Raw genomic sequence first — 13,347 nt, 5'->3', positions numbered from 1 at the left:
ACATCAAAATGGTCATTAAAATTGACCCGCGACATTAAATAGGCTTAATAATTTAATAGTTAATAAAAAAATTGTCAACCCAAAACCCAATCTTGCAATCATCTATGATCCCAATCCTCATTTCTATACCTCATTCGTTCTCTATTCTCTAAAAAAAATCTCAATACATCCATCTTTACACAGTTCAACACCTTTCACCGAATTGAACCTGGATCGAGATCACATTTGGTGATGGCTTGGCCCATTGGCAATGACTTCTGAGATATCACCGTTAACATTTAGGCCATCAACATCCTCACAATCTTAATCTTGGAGAGCTTGTTAAACACTTCCCTGGTGGTCTGGTGATGCAAAGAACGAAGAGGTAAACCTTGAGATAATGAGGTTATAATTGAGGTGCGTCCATTTTTGGTTGAAAACCATTTCCACACGCCCTCTTAGGCATTGGTTAAGCCTTGTACATTTGAGAATTTATAGAATGGAACTCTTTTCGGAGTAATGCCCTACTATAAAAAAAATAAAATAAAATTTCATTGTGCAAAAAGGTATTTAGACAACTTTTTTAATTAACTATTAAATCCATATCAGCACATAACAAATTATTTTACAAAATTGTGGCTAAATGATCATATTGATTTGCGACATCTATTTTTAAGGATTACATTGATTGATTTACAACTTCAGGGACAATATTGATGGTGTGAGTCAATTTCAGGAATCATCTTAATGGTGTGGGTCAATTTCAAGGACCATTTATAATAAAAACCCGAAAATCTTGTGGACCTATTTATGATAAAAACCTATAAATCTTGTAAGGCCTATTTATGTGCCACATCAGCATTTAACAGAATTTTTAATAGAAAATTGACGAAAGGACGACATTAATTTGCGACACCTATTTTCGAGAACTATATTGATTGATTTTTAATTTCATGAGTTATTTTGATAATGAGGATCAATTTCAGAAACTGTTTACGATAAAAATCCTAAAAAGATTTAATATTGAATTATAACCCGATTACATAGCCAACATGCTCCTTTTCGTCGATCCAAAATGCACCAAACGAACCAGAATCGAAACCCTCATTCACAATTATTATAAAAACATAAAAAATTGCTCTGATTTTGGGAAAACTTGGTACTAATCCAGTTCTAGTGTGAGAACGGAAAAAAAAAAAAAAACGATCAGAATTAGATTTAGGAAATGAAAAATCGGGAACTTGAAACTCCATTGAAGCAGCGAGATCAGAAGAGTCGGTTCGCAAAAACCGGAGGTCGACTCGGGCGAGGATGCGAAGACCTTCATGGCGGAGGGTTTGGAGTCGGGCTGGAAAGCAAGAGGTTTCAGCAAGTTGGGGAGGAAGTGCGCGGCGCGGATTGCCGTCAGCTGGTCGTGGCCAACAACAGCGTCATTTTGGGGGAGGTTAAAAGGGTGAGGAGATTGGAGGTGGTGGAGTGTAGCAAGTGGGTTATGGCGTGTTTGGGTTGCTACTGCTTTGGTCTGTTGTGGTTTTGTTGGTGACGCCATGAACGAGAGAGACGGGAGCTTGTGTTAACGAGTGAAACCTGTTAACCCCATCGAATCAGCTGAACCCAACTATTTGTCAGCTAGTTCAACAGACACACATGTTCTCACATTTGGATATAAAGTGAAGAAATTTCGTAGTGCTAGTATTTAATTTAGTATTTAGATGTTTGCATGCAAACATAATATCATAAAAGATTTATTAGCGAGTTTTAACGAAACGTTTTGGTATTGTTTATTTTTAACGAAAATAATATTTTATTCTATAAAATCATTCATGATACTATTTATTTACAATATTTTTATGTCATTTTGATTAAAATTTAAAGTTTTAAAATTCTTTTTATTAATTTTCTTTATTTATTACGAGCGATCAAACGGGACTGCGACTAAGAATAGATGTTTCATCTACTCCCGGGCTCTGTACGGCACCTTGTGATCAGATCGATGCATAAATGGCTTTCTTTTAATGCGAGAGAGCCATCTAATTCTAATATTATATACGTGGTTTGAGACCTAGGGTGGGTTTCATCCTTTGCCTGGACCACCAAACAAAGAGAATACGACTTCCGCATGCATGATTAAGTACAACTACTTAAGAGGTGGACCAATTTGTCGTCATTGTAGAGTATTGAGCCACTAACACAATACTATATGTAAAATATATCTAAACAACTATTTATTTTGTATTGATAATCTAAGGATGCTACGACAAATAGTAAATTCGTTCTATGCAAACTCGCATATGGTACATTTACCTATTCTCTCTCATCTAATTTCACATGCTGCCATGCATGTAGTATATTTAAGGAAGTTTTAACGAAAAGTCCACGGTACTGTTCATTTTAACGAAAAATCATATTTTTATACTAAAAAATCAATCTTGATACTATTCACTTTACCTTTTATTTTGTCCTTATTATTAAAACTCAAAATTTTCAAGTTCTTTTTATTAGTTTTCCTTATATTTAAATATCATTTTAGAAAAGAAATGTCCAAAGGCACACTAGCAGTCAAGACAGTAGTGATGCGCGTGTCTTGTCTTTGTGTCATCTAGCATCGGCACCGTTTGGTTTTCATGCCCAGTTCACTGAGAAATCAATCAATTAAGAGTTCCACAGGTAGCCGACTATGCAATAGTAGTTTTTTTAACTATCTGGAACCAATCTGCTGGCTCAAAACGATGTTGTTTTGACAAGGTCATTAAAAAAATGTTAAAAAACACTCTTCTTCTTTGCTAAGTACTCAGCCATGGACTCCACAACCAACTGCCCTGGTATGATTCCATGCGGCTTATAAAGAGTAAGTATTTGATGTATTGTTTGTATTTATATGATTTATTTAGAAAGAAGAAATATCAAAGTGAGCACTACATACATGTATGCACTGGCCCTTAAAAATTATGTGTCTCTCATTTTCCAATGATACATTTTTGAAATTTTCATGCTCCATTGCTAATACAGTTATCTGCATTATACAATTTTATTACAGAGAACTAAGTTAAAAATAATATTTTTAACTTCACATCTATTAGGTAAGTGGGTAATGCTACGTAGACCAATTTTTTAAAACTAAATTAGTAACACAAATTATGTGTCACCAATAATAAATAAATACGTTAATTTCTTTTATCAGCCAAAAAATATAATAAAAATTCCAACACTAGAAAACTTCGACCATCCCATCTCTCCAAACCTGAACCATCCCCAATTTCTATCTATTCACAACCCTCCACAACCACCTCCCCAACCACGCACAATAAAAACCCCAAAGATGTCAGTCGTCACTATCTCTCTCCCAACCTTTTTGATTCAAGACAAACCAAATGATTGGGGGAATTAACCTGGAATCACTCAACCAGGGCCAACAGAACTCACTCGTGTTACTAATCATGGTTTGTTCACACGACCAAGCCAAATGCTTGATTTTAGAAGGAGGAAACACTTACTTCAAATGCACAAGACAAATATATTTTAATTCATTCCAGTCTTCCAAATGATTGTATTACATCATATTTAAAGGAAGCAGAAATCAATGAATTACAACTTCCTAAAAGACTCTCACCATATTCTAAATAGACTTAACAAATTTCTAAGTAATTAAAAGTGCACTGCCATTATTATTCCAATCCCAATGCATGTGAGCAATTTCCAAGGTTGTATGCTTGCTACCGCATCATTCTCCCTTTCTTGAAAAAATTCGTCCTCAAATTTCATTTGGTCTTCCTCGATCTTTCGGATGCCCAACAAATGTTTCCCATAGTAGATATTTTAGTAAGATAATCACAATTCATACAACATTGCAAAGAGCACAAAATTCATAATATATTTTCTGTTTCCATCATGTATAGACAGATCCCCTTGTGATGCATATAGGCTTCCAAACTTATTGCTTCTAGGAGACAGTAAATACTCATGAACAAGAAAAGAAAACTCCAATAATGAGCAAAAGGAAGTTCCTTATCCAAGAATTTTCTCTTAACCAATGCACGATCAATGAATTTATCCCAAATATAATCATGAAAGCAGAATGCAAGAAATTTTACATTCTTTATAAGTTGTCCATGGGACTCTTCAACCACATATTCATTGCCTTCGTAATGATCATAAACTGGAGCAGAATTTTATTCGGCAAAGTTATCAACTACATCATTGCTTTCTATATGCTCCCTTTTGTGCCAAACTCCATGTTGGAACATAAAATGCATGTGAACAATTTCCAATGTTGTATGCTTGCTACCACATCACTTTTCCTTTCTAGGCCACACAACAGCTCATTTTTCCACGCAGTATTAATATGTCCAAATTCTGCCAAAACTATCAACCAGTCGAATCTAATTGGTCCAACCAGTAAGGGTATGATATATGTATAGAAACACAATTTTGATATTATAATGAATTATTCAAAAAAATATTTTCATGAACTCTGTTGGGTCTTTTTAATGTGGGTGGGAGATATGGTTCTAGTTTCCGAACTGTTGTGGGGGGAAGTGATGGCCAGAGTTGTCTATTACTAGACTATTTATGTTTCTTTTTTTTTTCACTGGGTGTACAAGACATTTGTTAGGCACATTCAAATTTTCAAGATAAAAAAGATAATTAAGTATAAAAAAAAAATAAATGAATCAAAATAAAATTCCCAGTTAGTAATCATCTTCACTTTTAAGCTAGAGACAAATCTATTATGCTTCCGTTTAGGATGAATAAGGCTTGTATATTTTTAAAACAGATGAAAGTAACGAATCAGAATAAAATGGAGAAGCTACATAGTGGAGTAAATTAACAGAAATTATTCGGCAGATTGCATTTCATATGTTACTGAAAATTACAATCTGATTCCTACAACACTATAAAACCAAGTGTAACAACAACCCCATCCCCATCTCACATAGAGAGGGAAGCACAGGACTTCAAATACTTGCCCTGACAGCGACATAACAAACACACTAAAACACACACACAACATACTGAAGAAACAGACAGTAAACCAACATAAGACAATGTCAACTAGTCCCTCTCCTTCCTAGAGTAAACAACGTCTTCTTCCTCATCGTCCTTTGCCATGCCAAACGTATTCTTGACAGCATCAGCAGTAGTCTGTGCCATGTTTTTCACTTTCTCTCCGGTCTGCTGGATGAACCCCTCCGACTTCTCCTTGCCAGCGTCCGTGGTGTCTTTGGCCTTTTGACCTACCTCCGAGGCCTTCTCCTCGGTCGCCTCCTTGCTCTGCCGTGCCTTTGCCTTCGTAACTTTTCCCTTCTCTTGGCCCTTGTCTCTAGTTGTTTGAGTTGCACCCTTTGCTCTCTCCTGGGCTGCCTGGGCTGTCTCGTGGGTCTTGTCCTTTACTTCTTGGGCCTTCTGCCCAATTGTGTCCATCATCTGATTTGTCTTTTCCTGGATGTAAAAAAAGAACGGGAAGTGCATCAACATTATTCAAAATGTAATGATAACATGTCGATCTGTTTAGACGACAATGATATAAATTAGATTGAAATGACATATCCAACAATTTTACAACATAAACAACATAACCTAAAATGTGACAGTTTAACATTCCTACTCTTCCTAATTTAGTTTCTGCCACTGCCTACAAAACTTCAAATACTCAAATTCGATGTGCTAAAAGCTAAACCGAGAGTACCACTGTCAATATATGTCATCAAATGTAGCTAAACTCTCATGTCAATGTATACCTGAGCTTGGCCCTTGGCTTCACCAGCTCGGTAGGTCTGTCTGTGGGACGCCATTTTTTGCTTTCGACACTGAGCGATACGTAAATTCTTTGAGTTATAACTGTAAGATTGCTGTTCTTTCGAAGTTTGTGATGCTGACTGCTGAGAAAGATTAATGCATGCTATAAACCTTTTCAAGTGTGCAACGTGATTGACATGTGTCTTACATGCAGACAGTCGGCAAAACGTGCCTTGCTCTAAGGCAACCATTGACATCGCTGTAATACTAGTATCGATGACTCATAACTTAGCGCCTACACCATGTTGACACGTGCTGATTCCCATTCAAACATATACGATTGTTTACTCTGAAGTTATATATTGGCTGCACTCAATCCATTGGAGCAGGATATTGTGTACAATCAAAACATGTACAGTACAGTAGTATTGTATCCTTGTAATTATGTAGGATAGTGTTATTTACATACTTATTTTTATCTCTCAAATATTTGTTTTAAGTTCCAACCATCGTATCATGTAAATTAAAGAAAATTAATGGACAAAAATTAACAAGAATATGAGATGTAAAATGAGATGTATGAATAACACTATTCATTATATATTCCCATATTTGAACTATTGCTCTCAAATTACACAGTTGGTCTTCCCAATTCCCATTCCCATTTCTTAAGTTTTAGGCAATTTGCCTTGGTCACATTTTTTGTAAAACTCACCATGATCATGTGGTTGATTAGCTTCTTTTAAATACGATTAAATGGGTGGACTACTATACATTAGAAATCAACCACTTTAATTTTTAGTAAGGGCACTTCTCCAACAACCATGCAGCTATAATATACAGCTTCGTTGCAATTTTTTTACTTTTTCGTCAACTAATTTGGTTTCTTATTGGAATTGTTAGTAATAATTTCTGCAACGAGAACAATGTCTTTCTTTTGGTATAAGCCACAGTAGATTGGTTATAAAGCAAACACCATGTGTAGAAGAAACCTGTTGCTTCTTTTTCTAATCTAAAAGCATATTTGTACGTTACAAATCATGATCAAAGTGATATGCATGTATTGTCAGGGCCACATCAGACTCCGCAATTCAACAAATTTGGGTTCATATTTATCTTATGTTTGATGACGTTTTGGTTTTCTACTTTTAGTTGTTTAATAAAGTAGCGAAGCCACCAACTCATGAACTTCCAAAACCTTAGTCCTCATTATCTTTATAGACACATATAATAGTGGCATTTATAAGATTAAAATAGAAACCAATTCTAATTATTTTCAAGAAAAATTAATGTGATATAGTCACACTATAACATGGTATTACTAATTTAGATGTTACAATATGAAATGACTATATAATTGATATTTCAAGTTTGTAATGTAACATTAATAAATAAATACATGCATTTTATAAAAAATGAGATTAGTAATACTAAGTAACGGTGTAAATGTCACTGAACAATCTATGCGAAAAAAAGGGGAAAGAGGAAAGAAGCAAGGCCCTTTGAAACTTGAAAGTCCTGTGCAGCCAAGTCGATGCCACTGGCTAATTTTATTATATAATTACGTATAATTAAGCATGTGTGGTCAACTAACAACCTCTCAGTTGATTGGCCTAAAAAAAGTCAAGAATTAGGAGGCGGATTCATGGCTGCTGCTTTCTTGCTTTTTCTCCTCTTATATATAGCATATAATTGAGCAAATTGTATTCATTGCAATCCTTCTCTCAAACTTTTCTGCAACTACTTGACTTAGAAAGGAAATTAAAAGGAAAACAATGGATGTTGAGATCACTTCCTTGGCGTTGGTAAATAATACATTGATGAAGGTTGCTATGTTTGTGGTAGTTCAAGCTTTGGTTTATCTGATCCTTTCAAGTTCATCCAGCCTCTTCTCCAGGAACAAATTGAGGTCACTCAACAGCTTTCGGCCCATTCGTTCTGCTAGCATTAACCGGATTCTGGCTGTCATCTCCGACTTGCCAACCGGCAGTACTGCTGCTGATCAGCCACCACCACGTACATGATCCCAGCAGGAAAAAATCTTCTATTTATAGATGATTCATGTCCTATATATCATTAATTCTTTTAGAAGCATATATATATATATATATATATGTTGTACAATATATTGATGACAATATTTAGTTCATTCCTTAATGTTACACATAAACTGCTGTAATAGTCCACATGTAACTCTGTAATATATGGTCTTCTTTTGTTGTGTAATTTCTTTTGAAGTATTGTTATATATATGTTTTTGTGATCTGGGGGACCTAATTCGTAAGTCCGAAAAATCAACTAGGGTTTTCGATAGAGAAGTTCAAATTTTTTTTCTTGTACCCTGCGTTAATTAGTCTCTAAAACACATATCCATATATGTGAGCGTATATGAACACCCTATCTTAAAGGAATTCCTGCCAAGATTATGAATCCTGCGATATGTGCTTCAACATAAGCTTCGGGTAACCAAATATGGACTGATACCACATATAGGAGACCCTGAAAAGAACAAATTATTGATGAATGCTTGAAAAAGGGCAAAGAGTGAGCAGTGATTTCAAAGCCAAAATCTTGGTTGCGATCTAATTTGACTTAATAGATTAATTAAAGTAGCTCTCTTCATTCCATTTTGTTTATCCATCAGTACACAAATGAAATGACAGCTGACTAAAGTTTTCCATCAATTCCGGTTACTTTAAAAGTGCATCAAAACCCTATCATCTTTTTCAGAAGCAAAAGAAATGGTAGTAGAAGGAGAAAGAATCATACTTCATTCTAATTAAGCTTCTAGACCACTTTAAAATTTGAGATATGCACCGTATCATAGACAAAGATTGAAATACAAGCCCAAAGGCCATAAAAGAGTATAAGTTTGTGGTGTTTAGGCAATTGGTGGCTCCCTTGCTTAATGCTTTGGTCACCGTAAAATCTCACTTGCTTAAAACAACACCAAAACACTATAACAACTCACAATTTGAGTCTTTTTTTTTATACTTACATTAATGGGGTGAAGGAACAAATTGATTGCGAACTCGCTATTTTTGAGATATTAAATATGAATATCACTAAACTGTGATCGTATAGTTCCAAATGACAATTATTTAAGCTAGTTGAGATGCCATTCATATATATATATATATATATATATATATATTACATAGTTCATCAGAATTGGAATGACGAAAAAGTGCAAGACTGGCATAATTAAAAAAGGCCATTTGGGCAATTTATTCCTAGAGATGCTAGAGATGGAGATGAAATCATGAAATAACCAGAACCCTCTGAAAACCACAAGCAAACCACCATATGCAATAAGTTCGACACTAAATAGAAAAAGGAAGATTAGAACTTTTGTCATCGATGCGGGGACAAATGTTTTGCCATTGAAATTAGAAAGGCAATTTCAATTAGTTTGAATTCATGAAAACATCATTCATTCATATATTAAGAAACACTGACTTCGATACATCCCAACCATTCACAAACCCCATTCTTCTTCGGACACCACTTATTCTGTGGTTTTTCATTTTAGTCTCAGATAAAAACACCACAGAGGGTTGATGTCTTCTAATGAGCCCATGTAAGGCTCGAACTACCGTGTCCGACCCTAGACCACGACAGTTCCAGATCAAGTGTATCATGGTTGACTTGCGGCTGTTTTAGGCCAGCCGCCACCGCCACCATCATTATGTGCTAATCTCTGTCTCCTTGTTGTCTCATTTTCCACAATATCCTCAAGGTGAGGCCATATATTTTCTACCTGCACCGGTACCTCTAGCAGATTTTCCTCCCCAATTACACCAATGTCACTAACCTGAGCAACTGTCGACCCCCGAGGCTCAGCATCCTGGGTTCTACTATCTCCCCTCACCACTCTCCCCCTTGTGTTAATTGTCTCCTTATCTTTTTAAGTGGCCTTTGGGCTCTGCTGCTACTTCCTTCGTTTGGGCTTCTCTTCAATCCCATCCTATTGAACAAGTCCACTCCTTCCACCTGTTCCCTTGGAATACTAGTTGTTTGCTGCGTCCCTGTCAGATATGGGCTTACCATCGGATCCGTATGAACTTGCTGCCTCCCACCATTTGTCCTCCCCAAGGGCTCATGAGCCTCATGGAAACTGAAAGGGCCAAAGGGTTGTCCCCTTCCAACCAGCCAGCCATGGGCTGGGCATAATTTTGCTTAAAACTGTCGGATATAACCTACAAGAATAATTTTGTTTATCGCAATAGTGTTAGTTATAACTGACATGAATAATTTTGATTAATTGCAATCGTGTCGGTTATAACCAACACGAATAATATGAAAATTTTGAATACAATGACTAGCTGAGTCAGTTAGCCGTTGTATTCAATTTTTTTTTTAAAGCTTTTTTTTTCTATAACTTCCTATAACTTCTATTTTACAAAATTTGTTTCATATATTTTTTTTTAAATTCTATTTTTTTTCCTATAACTTCTATTCTACAAAATTTGGTTCATTTTTTTTTTTTTTAAATTCTATTTTTTTTTTTCCAATAACTTCTATTTTACAAAATTTGGTTTAAATCTAACGGCTAACTGACATCACTTAGTCGTTGGATTTGAATTGAAGTTGTAGTTTTTAAATAATAAATTATGTTTGGCCATTTGGCCCTTGGTTAGAGATGAATGTAAATATGACTATGTACTGTTCATTAAAATATTAATATCTTGGAGGATCAGAAGACTAAAACAAGCCCTCTGACCAGCTCTCGGTTAGAGATGATCTTAGTGATTGCTACTACGATCCATCTTCCACCCAAAACAACTAAATTATAACATAAAAGAGCAAACACAGCAAGCACATCGGTCGGCCGGTGGCGGCTCTTGTTACAAGAACGTGGCATGAAAATGGTCCAATTTCAATTATATTAAGCTAAAAATATCTTCTTGTGACACTTCTTAAACATTGATTTAAATGATGTATGTTATTGATGAGAAAATTGATTTTGTATGAGTTTATTACTAAGTTGAATCACTTTTTATATTGCCAATTAATTTTATGTTGGAACCTTAATTTTCTTCATGGTATCAGAGTAGATTGTTCCATGTGGGAAACTCAACGACCACATATGGTCTACAACATCCCATTTGTATTGTTCACGTGTTAAGATTAAAAATTCGCTATACGTGAGAGGATTTGTTAATAATGAATCATACATTGATGAGAGAAGAGACATTATATAAATTTATAAGTAAGTTAAGTTACTTCGTACATTGTCAATTAATTTTTTAATAGAACATCGACATCAACTTTCTTATTGTATGCTGTTTTCTTATCTTCGAATGTTATGATCCAGAACAGACTACGATGACATATAGAAATCAATAGCCTTCAATCCTAGCTGCCAACTGGTCCTCCAGGATTGGCTTAGGAAACCCAACGTGGAGACATATAATATATATATTATATCTTTACATGTATAGCAACTATTAGCACAAAGAAACGTGTATAAAAGTTCAAAATTTTACATTGTTCAATCACCTCTTGACTTCTTCAAATGTTGCTGTCGATCGCCTGCCGGTATTGTGACATCAGAGGCAGACATGGAATACGACAACTTTACAGGGATGCGTTTTATGTGGTATCCAAGGACAAAGATTTTCATCACTTACAATGTGAAGGAACTTTTTGGTGATCAATAAATGATGACAAGAAATGGTTTATTAAAAAAATATAAAGGAATCGAATGATTTTGTTTATGATAATAATCACTCAAGCCTAAGAGAAATTGGAAGTCATGCATTAATTACTTTATTAAATTATACCCATGCATGTCATATTATTATGTTAAAATTTTATTTGAAAGAGTTTTCAAAATGACTGAAAGTAGTTTTATTGAAATGTTATTAAAAGTAATTATAAACAAAAATACAAGTGAGTCTTGAAAAAACAATTAAAATGTTTTCAGGAAGCACTTCAAAGTGTTTATGGAACACAAAAATATTTTTCTAAAAACGCTTTCAGTCATTATAAAAACACTTCCAAACAAGTCATAAATTATCCAAATGGACCAGTGATCCTTGTTAACCTAAAAAAAAAACCTTTTTGTGTATACTCACCGTATTTCGTTATACTATATACAAGCATAGACATAATGAATATCTAATAGCTTAATGGCGGAAGTTTTAAATTTTTTTGAAGTAGAGTTGTACTTGCAACAGCCTTTTAAAAACTTAGACTAACGACTATAAGTCATTTGTAAAAATGACTATCAATTAATAATATTTACATTAACGATTGACAATCATTCACGCATTAGGAAACATTGTCCCTAACATTTATCTTCTATCAAATTTGCTCTTAAAGTCACGTTGGTTGCATTAAATTTAAGAGAAATAACAAAAATGGAAGACCAAAATCAAACATTGGATTCGGGAATTCAAGACCACATGGTCTTCTATTCAGGCATTCATAATTCCACAAGCTCAAGTTCACATGAATTCCACAACCCATGAAACCACCGAGGACTCTCTCCTTCATAAGAGCCATCACCTGTCCCACCTTGGATCCAGCAACTTGGTTCTAGTTTGGCACTGAGATGATTCTGAAAAAGTGGTTATAAAAAAAAGCTATGAGCTTTTTTATGTTTGGTAAACATTCAGTTTCTACTTTTTTTTTCTTCACAATTTTGGGTGACAAAAGCAAAAAACACAAAGCTGCAAAACCTAGCTTTGAAAAACCAGTTTTTTTTTTCATATCTGTTTTACATAAAAGTTTATCAAACTCTATAATACTGTTTTTTTTTTCTTCAAAAGCACTTTTACAAAAAAGTTTACTAAACACTCTACTGTTTTCTTTCACAACTACTTATTTTTATATCACATCAGAATCAATTTTTTTTTTAAAACACAGCAATACTAAACCAACTCTCAGTGACGTTGACTCAGCTTCCTCGGCTTTCTAGAACCACAACCACGACCACATCTCCCATGCACCCCCTCTGTTTGAAATCCACTTTTTTCAACTTTTAACGGCCCGATTGTCAGGAGACTGGGGTTTCGTTTGAAATATTCAAAACGTTGCGTGCGGGAAATGTCACCTTAATGCCACACTGAGCCCGAGCCACCATTAAGGGCAACAACAGAAAGAAATGAACGAAGAACTTACTTATACCGAATCCATTACAATAAGGTGGTTTAAAAAATAACGTAGTATTATGTGTCTTAATTTACTTTTATACCAATGCATTATTGGCCTGGAAAATTTATAGTAACGTTTTTACAGAATGACACTGGTTGCTAATTTTCAATAAAAATTGGAACTTTAGGAATATTCAGACATCTATAAATGAAAAAGTAACATGATTTTTGTGTGTCTTATAGTCCATTGGTGGCAATTTAACTCTATTTTTTTTTTATTAAAAGTTTATAACGAGAGTCGACAATAGAGACATATCGTGGTATATACAAGTGAAACTGGTTACATGAAAAAAAAAACCAACTTTGATTTGATATAGAAACTAAACCGCAGTAAATAAACATTTAGGACATACTTACTTAACACGAATGAGTATACGAGTTACTTCTCATATTGACTATCTGTTTTGTTTATGACGTAATTATTTACACAACCTGTTTTACTTTTTACGCACTCTTATTAATTTTTATCGAT

General features: G+C 34.6%; 2 protein-coding genes across 2 annotated transcripts; one reads left to right on the top strand and one right to left on the bottom strand.

Moving 5' to 3' along the window:
• Window positions 1-4,803: 4,803 nt before the first annotated feature.
• Window positions 4,804-5,847, bottom strand: LOC137715018 (uncharacterized). The gene is made up of 2 exons (XM_068454219.2): window positions 5,718-5,847; window positions 4,804-5,418 (listed from the first exon to the last, which is right to left on the bottom strand). The coding sequence occupies exons 1-2, from the start codon at window positions 5,769-5,771 to the stop codon at window positions 5,032-5,034; spliced, it is 441 nt and encodes a 146-aa protein (XP_068310320.2). The 5' UTR covers window positions 5,772-5,847; the 3' UTR covers window positions 4,804-5,031.
• A 1,550-nt stretch (window positions 5,848-7,397) lies between these two features.
• Window positions 7,398-8,013, top strand: LOC148698304 (uncharacterized). Its single transcript, XM_088690296.1, has one exon. It carries the CDS (start codon window positions 7,491-7,493, stop codon window positions 7,737-7,739), a length of 249 nt encoding a protein of 82 aa, XP_088546422.1. The 5' UTR covers window positions 7,398-7,490; the 3' UTR covers window positions 7,740-8,013.
• The last annotated feature ends 5,334 nt before the right edge of the window (window positions 8,014-13,347 follow it).

This window comes from Pyrus communis, chromosome 3 (genome assembly GCF_041283825.1).
Source record: "Pyrus communis isolate YQ-2024b chromosome 3, ASM4128382v1, whole genome shotgun sequence".
NCBI classification, from domain to species: Eukaryota; Viridiplantae; Streptophyta; class Magnoliopsida; order Rosales; family Rosaceae; genus Pyrus; species Pyrus communis.
This window is presented reverse-complemented; position numbering and strand designations above follow the sequence as displayed.